This window comes from Ictalurus furcatus, chromosome 20 (assembly GCF_023375685.1).
Source record: "Ictalurus furcatus strain D&B chromosome 20, Billie_1.0, whole genome shotgun sequence".
Taxonomy (NCBI): Eukaryota; Metazoa; Chordata; class Actinopteri; order Siluriformes; family Ictaluridae; genus Ictalurus; species Ictalurus furcatus.
Genome location: NC_071274.1, coordinates 18,249,887 through 18,271,261, shown reverse-complemented (window position 1 = coordinate 18,271,261; position 21,375 = coordinate 18,249,887). Strand labels below are relative to the sequence as shown.

At 38.5% G+C, this 21,375-nt stretch overlaps 3 protein-coding genes across 3 annotated transcripts; 1 reads left to right on the top strand and 2 right to left on the bottom strand.

Moving 5' to 3' along the window:
* Nucleotides 1-1,524: 1,524 nt before the first annotated feature.
* sf3a2 (splicing factor 3a, subunit 2) lies at nucleotides 1,525-7,448 on the bottom strand. The gene is made up of 8 exons (XM_053652011.1): nucleotides 7,385-7,448; nucleotides 6,505-6,768; nucleotides 6,370-6,416; nucleotides 5,378-5,487; nucleotides 5,220-5,269; nucleotides 4,977-5,117; nucleotides 3,671-3,739; nucleotides 1,525-3,413 (listed from the first exon to the last, which is right to left on the bottom strand). Exons 2-8 carry the CDS (start codon nucleotides 6,700-6,702, stop codon nucleotides 3,129-3,131), a joined length of 900 nt encoding a protein of 299 aa, XP_053507986.1. The 5' UTR covers nucleotides 6,703-6,768; nucleotides 7,385-7,448; the 3' UTR covers nucleotides 1,525-3,128.
* Nucleotides 7,449-8,723: 1,275 nt separating this feature from the next.
* Nucleotides 8,724-11,840, top strand: plekhj1 (pleckstrin homology domain containing, family J member 1). The gene is made up of 6 exons (XM_053651553.1): nucleotides 8,724-9,255; nucleotides 9,391-9,458; nucleotides 9,567-9,633; nucleotides 10,764-10,854; nucleotides 10,957-11,020; nucleotides 11,484-11,840. The coding sequence occupies exons 1-6, from the start codon at nucleotides 9,162-9,164 to the stop codon at nucleotides 11,559-11,561; spliced, it is 462 nt and encodes a 153-aa protein (XP_053507528.1). The 5' UTR covers nucleotides 8,724-9,161; the 3' UTR covers nucleotides 11,562-11,840.
* A 5,038-nt stretch (nucleotides 11,841-16,878) lies between these two features.
* tpgs1 (tubulin polyglutamylase complex subunit 1) lies at nucleotides 16,879-21,282 on the bottom strand. Its single transcript, XM_053651552.1, has 2 exons — nucleotides 20,081-21,282; nucleotides 16,879-18,900 (listed from the first exon to the last, which is right to left on the bottom strand). Exons 1-2 carry the CDS (start codon nucleotides 20,377-20,379, stop codon nucleotides 18,354-18,356), a joined length of 846 nt encoding a protein of 281 aa, XP_053507527.1. The 5' UTR covers nucleotides 20,380-21,282; the 3' UTR covers nucleotides 16,879-18,353.
* Between the last annotated feature and the right edge of the window lie 93 nt (nucleotides 21,283-21,375).

Below are 21,375 nucleotides of genomic sequence, written 5' to 3'. Positions count from 1 at the left end.
GGCTTCATGTTATCTTCAAGCACTCTTTGATATGACACAGGATTCCTAGAATCAATGAATGCAAGCTGTTCAGTCCCTGAGGCAGCGAAGCAACCCCAAACCGTAACATTTCCACCACCATGCTTCACAGTTGGTATGAGGTGCTTCTCCTGAAAAGCTGTCTTTGGTCTGCACTAAACATGTCTGCTGGTACTGTGAGCAAACAACTCTATCTTTGATTCATCTGTCCAGAGCACATTATTCCAAAAGGCCTGGTCTTTGCCTATATGCTCATTGGCAAACTGTAGTTTTGTTTTAATGTTCTTTTTAGACCGCAAAGGTTCAGACAGCTTTTTCCTGGCACACCTCCCATGCAGGTCAAATTTGTGCAATCTCTTTCTGATTGTAGAAGCATGCACTTTTACACCAACAGTTGCAACACTTACTAGCAGATCCTGTGATTAAATTTTGGTGTTCTTGGAGACTTCTTTTCGCATCAGATGGTCTGCTCTTGGGCTGAATTTACTGGGACGGCCAGTCCTGTACAAATTGACAGTCATTTGAAACCTGCGCCATTTGTAGATTATTTTCCTTACAGTGGAATGATGTATTTCAAATAATTTGGAGATCTTTTTAAATCCCTTGCCAGACTCATAGACATCCACAACCTTTTTTTCTGAAAATAGGTTACAGAACTCTTTAGATCTTGGCATGATGATGCCACACACCTCAATAACAAAGGGAACACCAGACACTAGATATGAGATAGATATAAATAAGACAGGTTCCACCTGCACTCCCTAAACAGGTTCTAATCACCAACACACAATCTTGAAAATCTTGATTCTAATTTTATGGATTTGAAGGTGTGATAAATGTAGGGTTGTACTTACTTTTTCCATGTGACGGATCTGTTGTTTTTTTTTTGTTTTGTTTTGTTTTGTTAATTGGAAAAATTACTACAAAATTTTCCAAATTTTCCAAAATGCCATTTGATAGTGTATCAACTTTATTAATAGGCACCGTTTCAAAGAGGATCAAATGTTTGCTTGTCCAAATTTTTTTCCCCCATGGGGTGTACTTAATTTTTCACTGACTGTAGATTACTGGTAAAACTAGATGAATTAGGAGAAGGAACTTTCTTTTCATTTAAGGTGATGTCTTAGGGGTGAAATGAAAGGTTCCTCAGGTAGGCATGAGCTCTTAATTTGAGTTGGTCTGATTGATTTATTTATTTTTTTTAATGATGTAGCTCTATAGTGATTGTATGGTAGAGTTCTTTACTTCGCTGATGTTCAGATGATCAAGAAGTTGAAAAGCTTTTGGTCTTTTAATAATGAGCAGATATGCAGATCTAAAAAAAAATCAATAAAAAATGAATAGAAAAATCCATGTTTCCAATAATACATCAATTTGCAATGCAATAAAATTTTCACTAGGTTGCATATAAAAAAAAACATTAGCTATTTAGTTATTTTTTGGTAAATTGGGAACATTGTTTAAATAAACTTTATGGAAAATCAACACAGTTAATCTTAGAACCAGCTTTGTTTTTAGGACATGATCGTTTTCCATTCATTTATCTTCAGTAACTGCATTATCGTGGTTAGGGTCACAGTGGATCCAAAGCAATCTCAGGATCACTAGATGCAAGGCAAGAATACATTCCATCACAGGACTCCATTTTCTCTCTCTCTCTCTCTCTCTCACACACACACACACCTAGGAGCAACATAACAGACAATTCAGCTACCATCATGTTTTTTGGGAGGTAGAAGAAAACTAGAGAACCCAGAGGAAATCCACATGGACAGATGGAGTACATGGAGAAACTCCGGATCAATCCAGAAACTGTAGAGCTGTCATCTTTTCCTTTAGCTGGAATTAACATCACTTTGTGAAACGATATTAGATCTATACTGAATATAGCACTACTGGCTCACCTATTATTAGTTTTAGGCAGTATTTATTGATCACATACCTGCATTAAGATTTGTTTGTTGTATAATAATGCATTAGCTATTCCATGTTATACAAAACACATTATTTTGTGTACTAAATAAATGTACAAAATAACAGTTCTAAAGCAGTGCATCAATTATAACTCATATTTAATCTTTTCATAAACGTATAAATACTGCTAGCCAATATCTCTATTGATTGCTCACATTATTGACATTTCACGCCACTACATCCCAAGTGTCAAAAACTAACTTTGTATCAGATTCTGAGTGCATTTTAAATAGGGTATTTATAATCCTATTGGATTTTGTCAGAACCTAATTTCTTTCTAATTTCTTTACAGCTACTGTACATCTTATTGAAACCAGCCTTCAAGATATTACAATCAAATTATTTCAAATCAAAAGCTATTTCAATGGCACATATATAATTTATGTACTGCTGCCTGGTAAAGCGTGGTAGAGTGGGTTGTCGGTTCGATTCCCGGCCCACAGGACTCCACATGCCTAAGTGCTCTTGAGCAAGAGACTGAACCCCAAGTTGCTCTCGATGGCAAGCTAGAGCCTTGCATGGCAGCTCTGCTACCATTGGTGTGCGTGTGTGTAAACGAGAACCAGTGTAAAGTGCTTTGGAACTGCTTAGATAAAAAAAAAAAAGCGCTATATAAGTTCAGACCATTTACCATAACATTTATACCCGATGCAGGACTGTAAGCACATTTATGACTTTTTGAACATTATCATCGGGTGTGTTAGATACACAGCAACAAGAGTGCAACCCAGAACGGTCAGACCAAACAAAAACAGCAGCACTTGAGAAAACATGAACCACTATAAGATTTTAATAATCGTTTATATATATATATAAAAAAAAAATTTAAAAAAAGCTACAAACAATTTGTTGATGTTAGGGTGAGGTGGCTGAGATGGTTTCACATCAGAAATATCAATAAACAAAGAAAATACTTTAAACTGTAGAGTAGAGCTTGAAGATCAAGCCATCCAACAGGAGGCTGCTCTAATCTGAGCAGGAATGCAGTTATACAAATACCAACAATAACCCACACACCTGATGTATGCACACCCACTGTTCTTATATACAAAAATCAGACCGATTCAGGAAGTTCACAGAAACCTGCAAAAAAAAAAAATCCTCTCAAATCCAATAAAAACTCCTAAGCGTCACACTCAGTTGCTTGGTGGTCCATCAGCAGGTAACGGTGGACGCAGGTGGGGTGGCAGAGCACCAGGAGGAGGCATGCCAGAGGCATGGGACATCTGTGGAGGGGCGTGGGGTGGAGGGGGGGGCATCCCTGGAATTCCTCCGGGTGGTGGTGGGGGCATGGCGTCAGTGGGCGGTCGAGCACCGAGGCCGGTCATCAGAGGAGGCGGGCGCTTGATGGTGGCAGGAGCTGCCTGTCCGCCAGGCTGAGGCAGAAGCTTCTCCATTTTAAAATGGAACTGAAGGAAAAACTAGAGGGGGAAAAAACGGGAAAAGCAGGTCATATTTGTGAAACACTAAGCAGGACTAAAACATTACACTTTGAATTTGATCAACTTTATTTATACACAAAGAGGAACCAAATGGAACTGAAAGAAAATCAGTGTCAGCTCTGGTAGAAAACAAACACTTCCCAATCAACTTTATTTATACACAAAGAGGAACCAAATGGAACTGAAAGAGAATCAGTGTCAACTCCGGTAGAGAACAAACACTTCCCAACTCTTACTTGTTTCGTTTCTCTGTTCCAGTGAGTCCAGAAGCGACTTTCTGATTTGTCTATCTCTCTGCTCGGGACCTGAAGCATACAGAGAAAGAAAGCATTATTATTATTATTATTATTATTATTATTATTATTATTCCCCAATGTATAAGAAAGCAACTGCACAGATATGATCAAGATGTAGGATTGATATCTAAAATAATAACTATATTCTTTTGTTAAAAAATCAGTTGTGGTAACATCTAATTCAATTTCAATTGTGGTAACATCCAAGTTCAATTTAAGAACAATTTTCATCTATAGATACATACCTCATGAATAAGTTCATTATATAGCCTATCCCCCCCACTTTCATGTGATGATTTTAAGGAATTTATTTAAGTCGCCTGTTCACCCTTTGCTAAATAATTTGTACGTATAATTTATATTTAAAATGCATTTCTGTTACACAGCTGTCATTTTTCTTATTTGTAGAGCAAGCAAATATAAATAAACCGTAAACATTATTTTGGGTAATATTAGCTTCATATACAAGATTAAGAGAAGAGAATCATGCCTGTCTAGAATTTTCTTTCTTTTTTTCCTTCCACAAATGAGTGGTCACTGTGTGTCAGGGAGTAGCGCCGATTACATGCTGAACAGCACTGATAGCTTAGTGCATCACCCTATCATCCAACCTTAACCAATACATCAAGATAGCAACCAAAAGATAAAAACATATACTGTACGGCCAAAAGTTTGTGGACACCTGACCATCACACCCATGTGTGCTTTATTAACATCTCATTCCAGATTTATTCCTGCTCTGCTGTAATAATAACAACCTCCACTCATCTGGGAAGGCTTTCCAATAGATTTTGGAGTGTAGCTGTGTAGCGATTTGTGATCATTCATTCACAAGAGGATAGGTGAGGTGCTCCAGTTCATCCCAAAGGTGTTCAGTGAGGTTGAGGTCAGGCTCTGTGCAGGACACTCGAATTCTTCCACACCAACCTTGACAAACCCTGTCTTCTGGGAGCTCACTTTGTGCACAGGGGAACAGGTTTGGGCCTCCTAGTTCCAGTGAAGGGAAACTATAAAGCTACAGCATACAAAGACATTCTATACAATTGTGTGTTTCAGACTTTGTAGCAACAATTTGGGGAAGAACCACATATGGGTGTGATGGGTGTGTCCACAAATGTAGTTATTTTTGGTACATTTGGCCATGTACTGTATTACGCCAGGCCATGTTCTGACATCACTCATACATTATGAAAATCATTTAATAATGATTATTGACTAAAGGGAATATTAATGACTGAAAATAGACCTTAAATGCAATAGTTTCGTAGGGCTCGGCTGCCAGAAGCAGATACTGCCAGCGACGGTCTGGAGGCTCAATACGTTGCTCATACGCGGACATGAAGCGGTGTCTGGGTCCAATTCCCTCTGCAATCTCAGGATAGTCAATCTAGAGAGAGAAGGAAAAAAAACACAATGTGCATCAGTGTCAGAACTAACACTTTGTACCAGGTTTGTTTTTCAAAGTAGACTGAAGTACCAATTATAGTACCTGAAAGAGCAGACTCTGCTGACCAATCTCTGGATCCCTTTGTTTCGTTACTGTTAATGACGGAAGAAAACAACAGAATGAACAAAATGTTTTTGTCTAGGGACAGCAAACACATTTTATATTGCATCAATTACAATTACAGCGGTCTGGGCTTGTACCTTTGTAACCTGGTCGCCCGATCTTTACAAACTTCTTCACTTCCACCTTTACTTTCTCAGGCGCTGGTTGGGCCGGAGCCTCTTTGGCCTCTTTAGCTGCTCTTCGTGCTCTAGGAGAGGAAAAATAAACAGGGTTAAGGGTAGAAAATAAATAAATAAATAAATAAATAAATAAATAAATAAATAAATAAATAAATAAGAGATAGAGTGCAAGACAAATGTATGCAAGAACTAATGAGTGAAAGTGTGTGTAGATTTTAATATGCATAAATTGTAAGAAACTGAATTGTTCTGAGTTTGAAAAGTACAGGCGATGCATACAATATATAAGAAAAGTGTACTGTGATGTAATTCATGATATAATATGTATCCATATTATATCTTGTAACACAGCGCTGATGAATTCCCAAATCTGATCGTTCAGATGGTGTTGATTAATTTTCAATAACAGCAGCTCTGCCAGTTTAATGCACTCAAGTTTTCATTTTTACAGTAGCAACTCCTTAAGAGGGGCTTATATGGCAGACACGCCACAATAATTTAAGGCTATTAAAAGTGCTGTTATTTAACTAAGGAAAACAATTGTTAATATGGAGAAGTTTTCAGTGAGGATTAACATTTATGGAAGGAGTCTCCAGTGTCAGCGGTATCTAACAGAATGTTTTCCACCACAGGAAAGTCTTCAGGACGGAGGAGCTTTGAGCTTTTTTGAGCTTTCCGGTCTCTCGGTAACATGAGAAACTGCTTTTTTTTTGTGCCTGATTAATTTGAGAGAAAAAAGAGCGAGTGTAGAGGAATGACTGTTTATAGTTGTTATAAGACCTACGATAACAGAAAATAACGTCATTTTTTTATTAACAACCGTTAATGTAACTAGAAAAGTATATATAAAAAAGGCAAATTGCTATGGTATATGAGGAATAAAACACAATGTGCTCTTATTGGAAAATAAGTTTCATAGGTAAACACTGAGATGCTATTTGTACACTTACAAATTAGTCTGGTGCTTCTTTCCCTGTGTATGAGCCAGATAACTCCCCTAAAGAAACAGTTCAGAATCAAGTAAATATGGATAAGACAACATGGGTAATAAAGTAGATTAATAAATTTAGTTTTTCTAATCGTACCTCGTTATTATGAAGTGTGAGACACAGCTTGCACTCGTAAGAGCCCAAATGGTTCTTCATGAAGTAAGGGTCCTTGTTGATGTCTATGGTTTCTAAAGCGAGTTGGCGCAGGCGTTCTCGCCGGTCCCGGTTGCTCTCGGAGGCCGAAGCCACCCCGCCACTGCCGGTCTTTCCACCGGCTCTGTGCTGGAAGTCCATCTTTACAGAGCAGTGGAATCACCAAGGAAGACTGGAGCCTTTCTCTCTGTCAGAACTCACTCAGTGCTGCACTCACCACAAGAGAGACAAATTAATCACAAACAAATAATAAAGCATGTATACACACAAGGTCGTACTATTGTATACAGAGGAAAAACAAAGCAACTAGACATTTTGGTTTCAACTGAAGTGTTTGAATCAAAGAATCAAAATTGCTCCGTTTTTATATCAAATATGATACAATAGGGGGGGGAATCAACAATTCTAGTATTTGTGTGCTACTATTTGTAGCATAGTTAAAGTAGTTTGCATAAAATAATATAACTAAGATGACAACCCGGTAAGCATACAAAACTTGAAAGGACTCAACCCCATCCAACAAAAACTCCTACACACTAGCTGCTCTACAAAGCGAAAATAATCATCTTCCCTGCGCCCTATTTAGTGCACTACATGCTCAATTAGGAGGCGTTTGGATTCACGCGCTGTGTTTGCGGCTAATCGGCTATCGCAGCAAGCTAACCTCTATTCATCCAGAGCCGCCAGTTAACGTTACATATTTCCGTGAAATTATATCCAAACATCAACTTTAATCGCCTATTTTAAATAAAATAAAAACATTTATATAGGTACATTATAACAAATGTATATAAGTTTTTGTTAATATTTATTGTTTAGGTACCTCAACGTCCACCTCGCGCCTTGCCGCCGTAACCTACACAATGCGCATGCGCTACACGGTGCGTTTCCTGTTCCTGTTGTTTTGACATATAAAACTTTATTGAACAACCGGAACATGAAATTATATAACTCTAAATAAAGTAAGATCAGATCTGTTGATATTTGTTGCCCTTTACGATGTGGTATTTACCTCATTTTTAAGTGTTATTTGATTATTACGTTCAAAGGACATAGAAACATCTGGATACACTTGATTAACGTTTTTAGGAAAACATTTAAACAAAAATAAAATTTGAAACAACTCGTAGAAATGATGTTGTGTGTGGTATGTGAATGCAAAACAAAAAGTGGAATATCTGTTCAATGTATGCTTCTTATACACAAATCGAATAAATGAGATTTCAATCCAAGTTTACTGTTTCAAAAAAAAAAAAAAAGGATAGTTATTTTAAATCATGCAGGACTATGGAAAGAACATTACCAAAAACACTTACGTTTATATAACCATGTTAAAGGCTCATGTAGTGTTTTATTCCTGTTTTTATTAAGAAAATATCCGATTAAATTGTTTTCTTTTTTCCCTATTTTTTATTTTGTTCTATTTTTGTACTACTGCAGTTTGTCGTTGTTCTAGGCACCCTTGTAACGGCCTTGTAAACTTTTCTGAACAAATGCTTACTATATTTAAATTAATGTATATGATATTTAGCGAAAATTACAATTAAATTAAATAATATAATGTTCTTTATTCTTATGTTTTGTTAGAGGGGAAATTAGTAAGACCAAATAAAACATTATCAATTATAAATCTAGCAAAAATCCTTCCAACGTTTCCATACATGAGTGCAATGACAAAATAAATAAATCCCAGAGTATTTTATTCCTCTTATACTACATCAGTTTGGTTTGCCAACGATTGCTATTATTTTTTAATAAAAGAACAATACATCATACTTTTTAATCTGTTTATCGATGAGTTTAATGTTCTGGAATGTCTGTGAAACAAGTTAGCTCCTGTTATCACTTGCATAAACCGTGGTTTCCTTCAGCAGCATCTCTTTTTTCCCCCTCTCTAATTCATGTCAGAAAAAAATACCGTTACAGTCTTTGACAAGTTTTGACACTGAAGTCTCCTTCCATACATTCCATTTCATTCCATACAAAGCATTTCCTAAGCACAAAGAAAAAGTGGGGACAATATTATCAATTATAAATCTAGCAAAAAATAATTCCAAAGTTTCCTTACACGAGTGTAATGACAAAAAAAAAACATTTTGATTGCAATTACCTTAAACTATTTAGAATCATTACAATCAAAATGGTTTCGTTTGGGAAAATTGTGCGCATGCGCAGTGCAGACGAGGTCGCGGCCGCAGATACTCGTGCGTGATCATTCTGCGCATGCGTGGTCTGAGTCAGGCATGGATTCAGGAGACTCGGGTTGGCTCGTGTGCTCTCAGGGTGGAAGTTTTCCCAGGCGCCGGTTTTAGATTCTGTCAGCGAGCAAGGGTGGGAGAAAATAAAACAGTAGAGTTTTATGAGCAGAATGGATGATCCGTGCTTATAGAGAAATATGTCCGATGGTTAAATCAGTGGAATAGCGAGCAAAATGGATGAACTGGAATAATCCAGCTGAGAAGGATCATCTCTGGAGATCGCCGTGTAAACTGAGTGGGTTAAGTTAAATCAAATCATCCTAACATTAACATTAGCAAGATGGTCGTGTTAATCATCTAGCTAGCGAGCTGTTAGGAAGTTAGAAGTAGACACAGCTTATAATGCGGTTTAATGAGAAAGAGCTGGTGTTCCTGAGCCGCCAGCCGTCAGAGAGAGCGGCCGAGCTGAGCATGAAGGGACCGAAGAAAGGAGACGGTAAGATGTGAGCTCACACAAGCCTGTTTTATATGATCTATCTCTCTATCTACATCCTCCTGCACTGTACATCTGCTTTGTTTGTTTGTTTGTTTGTTTGGTTTATAACAACGACTCTTTCTTTCTTCCTCATAGTTATGAAGAAGAGACTCGTCAAGCTTATAGTCAATTTCCTGTTTTACTTTCGCACCTATGAGGAGGAGGTGACAATTTGAGCTTCCTGTGTTATTTTAGTAGGATTACATTTATTTCCTAAACCTCTGACTTGCTTCAAATATGTATATAATACTGGGAATTATATATATTTGCAGCCAATTGGGGCTTTGCTTCTGGAGCAGTGTAGAGTCGAAAGAGAAAATGATCTCGCCTTCTCCATCAGTGAGTAAAATATTCTGCATCGTTATTATTATTATTATTATTATTATTATTATTATTGGCATTATCTTTAACAATACGTTGAAAAGCTTTTGGTAATAAAACACAGCGATGGGCTGGTGTGACTGCGCTGAAGCCGAACATTTTCACAACAGCACCGGCACGTCCCAAAGTGTTTTATTCCTCTTATACTACAGCCGTTTGCTAACGATTGCTACTATTTTATTAATAAAAGAACAACACATCAAATTTTTGAATCGGTTTATCAATGAGTTTAATGTTCTGGAATGTCTGTGAAACAAGTTAGCTCCTGTTATCGCTTGCATAAACCGTGGTTTCCTTCACCAGCATCTCTTTTTTTCCCTCTCAGAAAAAATAATCTTACAGTCTTTGACAAGTTTTGACACTGAAGTCTCCTTCCATAAATTCCGTAAACAAACATCTCCTTACGGAAAACTTCACCGTGTCGACAGTTGCATACTTTTAAAAAATCCGTTTATGCCATATGAGTGCCTGTGTAAGTTGTAACAATAGAAATTATAAAGCGCGACTGTCAGAGCTGCTGTTGTAGACAATTCATCAACTCCGTCTGACCATTATTCATATTCGTGTATTTAACAGCGCTGTGGCTTAGTGGTTAGCATGTTTGCTTCACACTTCCGGGGATGGGGGTCCGAATCCTGCCTCCTCACTGAGTGCACGGAGATTGCAAGGTCTCCCCGTTCTTTAGGGGTGTCCTAGGTGTACTCCAGTTTCCTTCCTCAGTCCAAAGATATGTGCTGTAGGCTGATTGGCATTTCCAAATTGTCCATATTGTGTGGACGTGTGTCCTGCGATAGGTTGGCACAACGTCCAGGGGATCCCCCCACTTTGTGCCCCATTTTCTCTGGGATAGGTTCCAGGTGACCCTGTGTAGGATAAATGGTGTAGAAAATGGATGGATGGATGAAAGATAAATAATCATGTATGCCACATACTCTGGTGCATGTGCATATGTGTGTATTTGATTTGGCTTGTACCTTTTCTAAGTAAACAGACCTTTGTTCCCAGTTTTTCTTTTATTCCACACACACACACACACACACACACACACACACACACACTTCCATGCATTTTCTTTTTTCTGTCATCAGCTTTCCTAGATGAGGCTGAGAGAAAGTACCTGTTTGAATGTAATTCTCGGGAGCAATGCGTGGAATGGATGGATGCTATTGTAAAAGCCAGGTTTGCAAAAATTTTTTTGTTTGTTTGTTTGTTTTACCTTTTGCCCACACTTCGTGCCGGTCACATAATGTTTCCAATTTGCCACATCTGTTTCTCCCGCAGCTATGAGTTTATGCGCAAGAACCTCATCTTCTATCGATCTGAGATCCATCGACTGACTGGCAAGGTAAAGGACGAGTCCCTAACACTCAGTGATTCAACTGATTCCCCAAATACAGTTATATCCATGTCCAGTTTTTAGTTTTCCAAATCAGTGTTTATTAACATATGATATAATAATAATAATAGTAATAATTTATATTGTGCCTTTCATAAAGGTTGCTTTACTGAGTCCAGTTTGGTTTTGTTCTTGATGATGGCTTATATTATTACTATTATGTGGTGGCTTGACGGTTAAGGCTCTGGGTTACTGATCGGAAGGTCGGAGGTTCAAGCCCCAGCACTGCCAAGCTGCCACTGTTGGGCCCCTTGAGCAAGGCCCTTAACCCTCTCTGCTCCAGGGGCGCCCTATCATGACTGACCCTGCGCTCTGACCCCAACTTCCTGGCATGCTGGGTTATGCAAAGAAAAGAATTTCACTGTGCTATAATGTATATTTGACCAATAAAGACTCCTTATCCTTATGATAGGACCCGTTGGAGCAGTATGGGATTTCAGATGAGACACGCTTCCAGGTGAGCAATGCGCTCCCTCCTCCACCTCCTTAACGACGCTCAGCAAGTCTGCGCGTCAATCTGCTTTGTACAGAATGTTTTCATTTCAAACGAATCGATACACTGCTGATATTTTTCTCTTCATGTGGTATCATGGGGCCACAACACTTTTCATTTAATTGTTATGTGAGAAGGCGACTATCGCTGTGTATCTTTTAATTATCGTACTGTTAAGAATGTGAGCTGAGAATGAGCCAGTAGCAATGTGTTTTGACAAGGTCATTCTTTTTATTCATTTTCAGAGGTAGTTCTCTGTTAGCTTCACACGTATCAGTAAAAAATAAAATAAATAAAAAAAAACGCACACACACGCACAGGTTCATTTGGTCACTGCTGTATACAGAAGCAGTTTGATCTTTTGTTGTGTGTGTGGGAGTCTGGTAGGTTTCTCTTCATTTTGCATGATGTGCCACACAGTGAATTACACTGAACCACTTCCTATTATTAATATGTGACTCTCTTTTATGGTTTGTTTGTTGGAGGCAGCAGTAAATTATTTGATCAGTCCTAATATTCAGTGATTTAGGTACGGCAGAACGTTAGCTTAGACCAGTCTTAATTTTGACCTAATGTTGCCTTTCCTTATTTTAATTAGTAAATTCATGCCTGCACAGCGCAAAGCTACTAAGCTATTAATCTGTAACACCAGACATTTGGTCAGTCTATTAATTATCATAACAAGTATTTGCATATCATGGGCATTAAATGTAAAACTAAGCAACTGTACTGTCTTAGGGAAAGAATTCACCAAAATTCAGACTTACAGATATTTGATGTTGGACGTTTACTCCTTTTGTTTGGACAAATTTATTTTTTCCCTGTGTAGAATTATAGTAAGGTGTCAAAATGGTTGTTTTTTTTTGTTTGTTTTTTTTTACTGACAGAAAATAGTGTGTCATGCTCACAATGTCCAACCCAGTGAGAAGGTTTTATTGAGTGGAGGCCTTTTTGTGTCTTAGATGCTGACAAAATGCTAAGTCCAACACAATGGAGGCTTGTGCAAGATAATGATTTAATGATTTGCTCGATAATACACTGATGATATTCAATGACGTTTGTTCCAGCTATATGTATGTATTTTGTATAGGAGCTCAGCAAATTTAACATCAGACTATGGTATAGTACAATTAATGATTTGCGCAAGTGTATTGAACTTAACCGAACTTGCCTCATATTAAACAATTACATATGTAAGATCAGTTAACTATATTTATTATGGACACCACTGAAATGTTTCAGCCAAAAATGGTCAAAAACGCCACTTTCAGGTTTCAGCCATTGAGTATTGATTGTCACTTCCACCAAGCAGTTCCCGATTTTACGGCTAATGTCACATCGTCCCCTACTCTCGTTAACCCTGGCATGTTGGAAATGGTTGTTTCCATGTCTTTTTTTTAAGGCCACTGATTCTGGATGATTAAATCTTTTTTTTTCTTTCTGTAAATCGGAAACAGGGAAAAAATCAGTAGCGCACAAGCCTACACTGGAGTTACAATGCCAATTTAGCTAATGAGTAAAGGAAGTCCTAAACTGTAAATGCATGCCCAGAACTTCATATACTTGCTTCAAACATCATCTGGAACTATATATTATCTTAGCTTTTGGGTGCAGTTCCATCCACCTCTTGTTGTCCTGCATGGACTCATTAAATTGTGCTAAGGGAAAAAGTAATTTTGTTAGGTCGAGATGGCAAACATTACAGCATTTAGATCACATTAGAAAGACTTTACGAGTGAGAGATTTCCATTACTTTTTGGCTACTTAGGCACTTAGCTTCAGTGCAAAGCTAAAGAAGCAGGCATCAGCCATCAAAGTGGTCTTTGGCTTCTCAACTACATTTTGAGAAAAATTAACATTTGTTTTTGATTGTTTTGTTGTTTGTTGCTGAAACCATTCCTGTAAGTACAACAGCAGAACCTGGTGACTGGAACCCATAGCCCTGCCCGCACTCTTAAACGTGCCAGAACAGGTTTATAGAGTGATTCCCAAAAAGAACCATTTTTAGTGTCATAAAGAAGCCTTTGATTACTGGATCGTTAACCATTTGTCTTGGTTCCACACCACAAGTGTTACCATTATATAGAAGGATCCATGTGGAAAATGATGATTCAGTTCATTTTCGCAAAATCAGCCATTCAACCAAATTGCAGACAAATGATATCTTCACAAAACTAACTTCCTCGTTTGTTTCTCATATCAGTCATTAAACACTTACATTCGCTGTTTTTCCCGACCAAAGCCGATAAACTGACTGACGGTAATGTGACCTTCCATCATCAAAAATGTATCTAAATCATCGTCCTGTACATCACTAAAAAAGATTTGGGTGATCTCATTACTCCAAGAAAATGGTTAAAGAATAACAGAGTTTGAGGTACTGAAAACAAAACCACAGTAACCACAGTTTTTCTATGGCATTGCTCTGAAGAGCCTTTTCAGGCACCTTTATTTTTAAGAGTGTATGAAATGGCATGGCAATGTAGCTTGTTATAACAGTAATATAACAGCATACAGAGGCTTATTTGTTCTACAGCTGGAAACAGACATCGCATTGAATGCCTGAGGTATAGTTAGTTCCGTTCAGCTGCATTAGAAATCACAAAGTGAACAGTCATTTACAGAGAAATGTCTTTACAACTATCTGTAAGTTTGTGTATCGTTTTAAAAATTTTAAAAATGACGTCTTATTTTTTCTAATAAAGCCTCTCCTGGAAATCTCGTTTCCCTATTTCTTTCTGAGAACATCCACAATTAATCAGTTACTAAGTCTATGAAGGACAAACATGTGTACACTAACTAAGAGCTGATGGATGCATTCGAGCACTGTATGTTTCTGTTCAGTGTTCTTGCTTTGCTGACTTTGCATGCCTTTGACACACTGTTGCAAGCCTGGCCTTGTTCTGCACCCGTCAGCTGCTCCTGTTTATATGACGCTGAAAGCAATGAGTAGATGGGTGTTTAAATAAATTTGTGCATGTCAGCATTACCTGAACTTATATTAACAGATCATACTCTACAGTTGAGTGCAAAAGTTAGTTTTTTCCATGGATTCTGAGTGGAAAAAGGAAAAGAAAAAAAAAGTCACCCATAAAGCTAAATGGTGTTAGAAAACATTTAAAGTACTGTATCAAAAGGCTTGAGCACTATAATTTTTAATACAAATTTTTAATTTGATGATGTCTACATTACTGTGTCAGTACAAAAGGGGTCCCCCCCTCAAAGATTTTAGACTTCCAAATATTTCAAAAAGATAAATGTTAAAAAGAAATGTTTGTATGTCAATAAAGAAGGAACTAATGGAGCACTTTTCATATAAAAACCATAAAGGATGCGGTCTAGCTTTACATGCAGAAACAGAAGCGAGTGCAAAAGCAGTCCTCCAGATGAAATGTTTCAGATGAAATTCTACAAGATGCTTGGACAAACATATATAAGAGAACTGGTGGCAACATCAAATATTGATTTGGTTTAGTTAATTACTGCTTATACCAAAGCACATTATTGTTTCTATAGTAATTCACAGAGACTTACAGTACTGTGGAGGAACGCGCCACAAAATCCAAGACTAATAATAAACAGAGTATAAAATGTGTTGTTATGTAATGAAGAAATAAACAGTTGATGAAATGGTGAAGTTTCCTGTAAGGAGATGTTTATTTAATATTTATGAACGGAGTCTCCAGTATTAGCGCGTTGTAATAGTAAGTTTTCTGCCACAGGTGAGTGTTCAGTACAGAAGACTCTGCACTTATTTGTCTTATTAATTTCATTCATCCATTCATCTTCTATACCACTTATCCTTCAGGGTCACTGGGAATCTGGAGCCTATCCCAGGGAGCATAGAGCACAAGGTGGGGTACACCCTGGACAGGGTGCCAATCCATCACAGGGCACAATCACACACATTTACACACCCATTCACACACTGCAGACACTTTGGACATGCCAATCAGCCTACCATGCATGTCACTGGATTGGGGAGGAAACCCGGAAGGAAACCCCTGCAGCACAGGGAGAACATACAAACTCAGCACATGCAAATCGATCCCTCAACCCTGGCGGTGTGAGGCAAACGTGCTAATCACTAAGCCACTGTGCGCCCCTTATTAATGTCAAGACAGGAAAAAATAGGGATTAGTGAGAGATAACATATTTTTTTTAATACTGGGGAAAATAATAGGTAGCAGTTCTGGATCATTTGCCAGTTAGGATCGACATTGTTAATTAATTCCGTTGTATTAAAATACCCTGTCTATACATCTGTAAAAAGTTTATTCCTATGAAGTTGTTGCTCTCCTAAACTCTCCCTAATCATGTGATGTATCTGCTTAATGAAAACAAACAGCTCTAGCAGACAATATGGCGGATCAATTGATCGGTGCAGCATTGCATGGCGTTAATTGTAAAGCCCTGTATCACAGAACACGAGCAGATGGGACAGGAGTGCTTGAGACAGGCTCCAGAGGATACTGAAGAGATTACAGCTGACATTCACTGCAAAAAGTCCCATCGATGTGAACCCAGTAGTCCGGCTTTCGTGCTGGGGCAGTGAGGATGATCTGGTAACAAACACCCTGCTGAATTATTTACACACGGATCCTCGTTAGGTTTGATAACGTGTGCAGTAGTGCATCCACCTCATCTGGAACAGATCTACAGCAAACCGCTGAAGGAGCTCACAATGGAAGTTGATGCTTCTCCTTCTCACTTCCTGCCTGTTGTCTGTGGAGACGCATGACTGCATGGCTTGTGATACAAAGGGAGAGAAACAAAAGGATTCTGTGGTTTCTGTTGTGCACAAAGCACAACTCTGAAGAGAAATATGGAGGTTTATTTGTGCAAGTTTGTTGCCTCATACTCGGAATGATTAATTTGTGTTGCACTTAATGCGTCTTGGGGCTGCTCTATTAAAAGAGCAGTACTGATAACCTTAGCAACATATTAATTAATGGCTAAAGGCACAGCCCAAAATAGCTCTGTGATAAAATGCGTGTCCTTTCTCAAACAGCTGATCTGGATCAGCTTCCCTAAATTACTGTTCCCATTTGAGAAGCTGCTAAATCAATAGCTATCATCATTTAGTGAAATTAGGGAAAGTTCTAATAGAAGGTAACTAGACTGTAAGTATTTACATAATTGCATATAATTAAGTGAATGTACTCTATGTACATATTTAATTTACAGTCTGGTTTGATAGGATTTACACTTGAAGTGAGCAGTGTCAGCATGTAAGAAGAACTAAAAGTGAAGCTATACTCAAAGTGAAATTCGGAAGTCTTTCAATTTCAGATATTGAAAACCAAGCCTCACCCAAAGTTTTTGAGTCTTTTATTGAAAAGAACATATTAACATAAAAAAATAAATTCACTGCATTAGCTAAATGAATATAAGCATAAATTTATCACCGACCAGAGGAATTTTTCCAAAACATCTCAAAATATTCGAATAAAGAATTTATAATACAGAAATGTCAACTTGAGAAGAGCTGTAATCAGCTAATTAACTCAAAACACCTGCAATGGTTTCCTGAGCCTTTAATCTCTCGGTCTGGTTCAGTACACACAACCACAATCAATTTCATTTGGAAATCTTTATTTGAATATTTTGAGATACTGGATTTTTGATTTCCATGAGCTGTAAGCTGTAATCATCAACAAAAAAAGCTTGAAATATTTCACTTTATGTGTAATGAATCTAGAATACATGAAAGTTCCACTTTTAGAATTAAATTATTGAAAAAAAAATTATTTTCTACTATATTCTCATTTTTCAAGATGCACCTGTATATATTATTCAGTCTGGAATAGGAGTTTTGTGTGATTGCTGTGGCCAAAAATTTTAGATTTTTTTTCAAAATTTATGATGTGATTTGAGTTGTTGTCCTTTTTTTGTTGCAGAAAACTACTTGAATTGGCGAAACTGCAATTGTACAAAATTGTTTTGCACGGTTTTTTGCAGTGATATTTGTTGGTAAATGAGACCTTTTAGCTGTACTCATGTTAGAAGCATGTGAATCGAAGGGGGCTTTGACTGAATGCATGTTGTGATTACATCACATGCCGCATTGTGATGATGTCACATGATGAGACTTGGCCAAAATCTGCGGTATTTTGGAAAAATTGCAAGCTCCTCCGAATACTGTGGAGTTTGCTTGATTTTGCATTTATTTACACGCTCGCAAAATCACGAGATCCTGGAGGGACTGATTATTCAACCAAGTTGAAATAATTCTGGATTTATGGTTGACAGTTGCATGAAGACTCGTGTTAACTGTTATACCACAGTGTTGTTGAGCTGCTCAATATGACTGGTCAGAAGGTGATTCATGATCTTTCACACAAAAAAACATCCAGTGAGCAGCAGTTCAACGTGTTTGTTGATGAGAGGTCAGAGGAGAATGGCCAGATAGGAAGGCTACCATTTTTTTCAGTTGTCCAGTTTCAGCAATTCTTTGCCACTGTAGTCCCAGATTCCTATTCTTAGTTGACAGAAGTGGAACCTGATGTGGTCTGCTGTTGTAGCTCATCACAGTTCTATGTGAGTTCTGAGATGCTTTAGTGCTCACCACGGTTGTAAATAGTGGTTATTTGATTTACCGTAGCCTTCCTGTCAGCTCAAACCAGTCTGGCCATTCTCCTCTGACCTCTCTCATCGACAAATCTGGAGACGTGAGGAGTTACTCATATGTTCTGATGTCAGAACATTCAGTCCAAATGCACTAGTTATTAACTAGCTCATTGGCAATACTTCAGTCCTAATAACAGATGTCTTTATCTGCATTCTAACTCAGTTTACCACTCGCACTCTAGCTATAAAGAGTGCAGCGGCGGCGTCCTCAAACTCATGCATGTCCATGCTCTGCCCTTCCTGCTCCCTGCTGGCACCTCGTGTTTCGGCCATGGCCCGTGCCAGCTCAGCAGGTGAGATCTTGGCACTGGCCTCTAGGTAACGTGTAGCATCAGGCCCATGTGAGGTGTCCAGTGCCTCTCGCAGAGCGTTGAGGACAGCAACACATAATTCCCGCTCCGCAGGCCGCTCAGGATGGCACGCCACGGCAGTGTACAGGCACCTTGCTCTGCGTACATACTCGGAGAACGCCGAGCACATCAGCACCGCCTGCCGGAAGAGCTCAAAGGGCACAGCCTCATAATCATGGCACCGCAGGCGGCGCAGGAGTGGGGCAGCTGCTGCCTCCGACAGGCCACTGTCACTACACACACACCGCAGCATCTCAGTGTAGAGTCGACCCTGGACTCCACCAGGTATGCTCCGGGTGGAGCCACACTGGCTAAGCAGATCATAAGCCACACGGATGTTGCTGTTGAAGGCAGATCTGAAAATAAACAAAGATGCTGGTAAAGGTGTGTTTCATTCAGATAGGAAACAAAATATGCAGGCATGGACTTAGAAATATACCTACAGTCAGTTCCAGAATAATTGGTTCCTTTGTTATAAATAGGTGAAAATGGTAATGAAAATATTTTTTAAAATGCTTAGAAATTATTAATTGAAAATGACAAAAATCTAACTTTTAATAAAGTAACATTTATCGTAATTTTTCTTTTTAATTATTGGGCACATGCTTGATTTGGCTACTGAGGTTTTTTTATTATTATTATTTGGATGTAATTTTTGGATCATAGGACAACTAATAAAATTTTTTTTTTTTTTGGGGTGGCATGGTGGCTTAGTGGTTAGCATGTTTGCCTTGCAGCTCCTCCCTGTGTGTGCAGAGCTTGCATGTTCTCCCCGTGCTTCGGGGTTTCCTCAGGGTACACTGGTTTCCGCCCTTAGTCCAAACATACGTGTTGTAGGCTGACTGGCATTTCTGAATTGTCCTTAGTGTGTGACAGTGTATACAATTGTGCCCTGTGATGGGTTGGCACCCAGTCCAGGGTGTCCCCCACCTTGTGCCCCAAGTCCACTGGGACAAACTCTTGGCTCCCCCACGAGCCTGTGTAGAATAAGCGGTACAGAAAATGGATGGATGGATGATATTATTTGGGTGATAAACTATTTTCGGCATATGCAATAAGGCTCACGTAGTAGTGGTGTGGCATGGTGTGGTGTATGAGTGTATCAGATAGCAGTATTCCTGGGATTTTGTACATGTATTGGCCACTTTAATATACACACCTATTTTGTAGATGTACAAGAACATATAGCACACATGGCACAAACATGCCATGACCATGTCAGTGTTACTGCTGAGCTGGGCATGAGAATGATCCACCATCCAAATATCATATGATCAGAGTTGGTGTTATAGTTGTGTCTTTCCATATGATATAATTAACTGACAAGTTGTGCATGGAAATCTATGGGAATTTATGTAATGAAGTATACCTAAAACCTCATCTTTTTATCATCGCTGTGTGTGTGTGGTTTTTATCCCATGACTGACAGTTGTGTAAAAAAAAAAAAAGAAAGAAAAAGAAAAAAAAGATGGCATTTCACATAAATAACCTCAAAATCTCATATATATTGACACAAATGTAAGTAAGACCCCAGACCTCTGAGAGTGATGCGCTAAGCTCAGATGCCAGAGCGCCTTGTTCAGCTGCTGGTCCTCCAGCGCGTCCTGATATTTCCCTTCTCCATCTCCTCCTCCACCGCTCTCAGTCTCCGAGGCCTCGATAGTGAAATGTTCAGCCAGAAATCCTATCGGATCCTCCGGTCGGGCCTCCACTAGTTTCAGCAGCGTGCTGCGGAGCAGCGCGTCCACTCCGGCCTGAGACAGAAACTCCTCGTCGCTCTCGGCTTTGGCTGATTTGGGCTCCGCAGCGACCCCCGAGCGCCTCTTTTCAGCCATGAGAACGAACTTTAAAGCTTATACTTTAAGGCTGGACTAATCACTAATCACTAAATTTACCCAATATAACATTTCAGTTCAAAAATACGCCGTAAAAGAAGCTCCGGTTTGTTCTGATTCATGCTACGCTAGACATCAAGTAATGACACAGTGTTGCTATGGACACCCCTGCTGACATGCGCAGTTGCGCTGTTCGAAAAGTCAGGCGCAAATATCCGCCAATCTCCACCAATCAAATGCCTCCACACTTCCTACGTAGTGTGTACGGTCACAATAGCTTCCGCATCCTATGTAGTGCACTTATGTGCAACATAAAGCAGTTTGGGATTCAGCCACAACCTAGCACGAGAAATCAGTTAAAGAGCCCATTTTTTTTTGCATATGCGTTCTTTTATTTATTTATTTCGAATGTATTTTTCTTAATTCAGTTTTCATGAAACAGAAAAAAATATTAAAATAATTATTAGGGGAAAAAAATCAACCGATCAGCCTAAACAGACTAAAACAGTATAGTCTACTTTATCTTTAGATTGCCATTACAATTAATTTTTTTTTAAGAAACTTTTCGAAAATTAACCTATACGTATGAAATAATAAAATAAATAGAAACATTATATTTAAAAAAGCTATTAAATTATTTAGCTTCAGATGTACACACACATTCCGATGAATACAAAAGTTTGCATCCCCCATAGTGTTGGATAAAATATTAAAATGTGCCTTTAAATTTGACAATTTATCTTCTAAAATAATCAAATGGGTTTCTATTGTGGAGGTTAAAAACAAACAATGTCTATGGATGCAAGGGTATGCAAAATAGCAGTGTCCATAAAATTTACACAAACTCAGGAGTATTCTTCTCAAACTAACTGGATTTATATGAACACATTTCTTGTGTAAATGCAGGAGCAATTTATTTACGAATAAATCAATAATAATCCATGTCTGAACATAGCTCCTGTAATCCTTGGTAATGTTTTATGGACCAGAAACGGG

Bases quoted from the DNA above. Each gene is read 5' to 3' on its own strand.
- sf3a2 (XM_053652011.1), bottom strand. From the start codon at position 6,702: ATGGACTTCCAGCACAGAGCCGGTGGAAAGACCGGCAGTGGCGGGGTG. The intron at 6,417-6,504 runs GTACGATTAGAA...CTGTTTCTTTAG, and splicing joins TCACACTTCATAATAACGAG to GGGAGTTATCTGGCTCATAC. The intron at 3,740-4,976 runs GTCTATTTTCAG...TGTATGCTTCAG, and splicing joins ACGAAACTATTGCATTTAAG to GTCCCGAGCAGAGAGATAGA.
- plekhj1 (XM_053651553.1), top strand. From the start codon at position 9,162: ATGCGGTTTAATGAGAAAGAGCTGGTGTTCCTGAGCCGCCAGCCGTCA. The intron at 9,256-9,390 runs GTAAGATGTGAG...TCTTCCTCATAG, and splicing joins GGGACCGAAGAAAGGAGACG to TTATGAAGAAGAGACTCGTC. The intron at 10,855-10,956 runs GTTTGCAAAAAT...TTTCTCCCGCAG, and splicing joins GATGCTATTGTAAAAGCCAG to CTATGAGTTTATGCGCAAGA.
- tpgs1 (XM_053651552.1), bottom strand. From the start codon at position 20,379: ATGGCTGAAAAGAGGCGCTCGGGGGTCGCTGCGGAGCCCAAATCAGCC. The intron at 18,901-20,080 runs GTCTGGGGTCTT...GTTTATTTTCAG, and splicing joins TTAGCGCATCACTCTCAGAG to ATCTGCCTTCAACAGCAACA.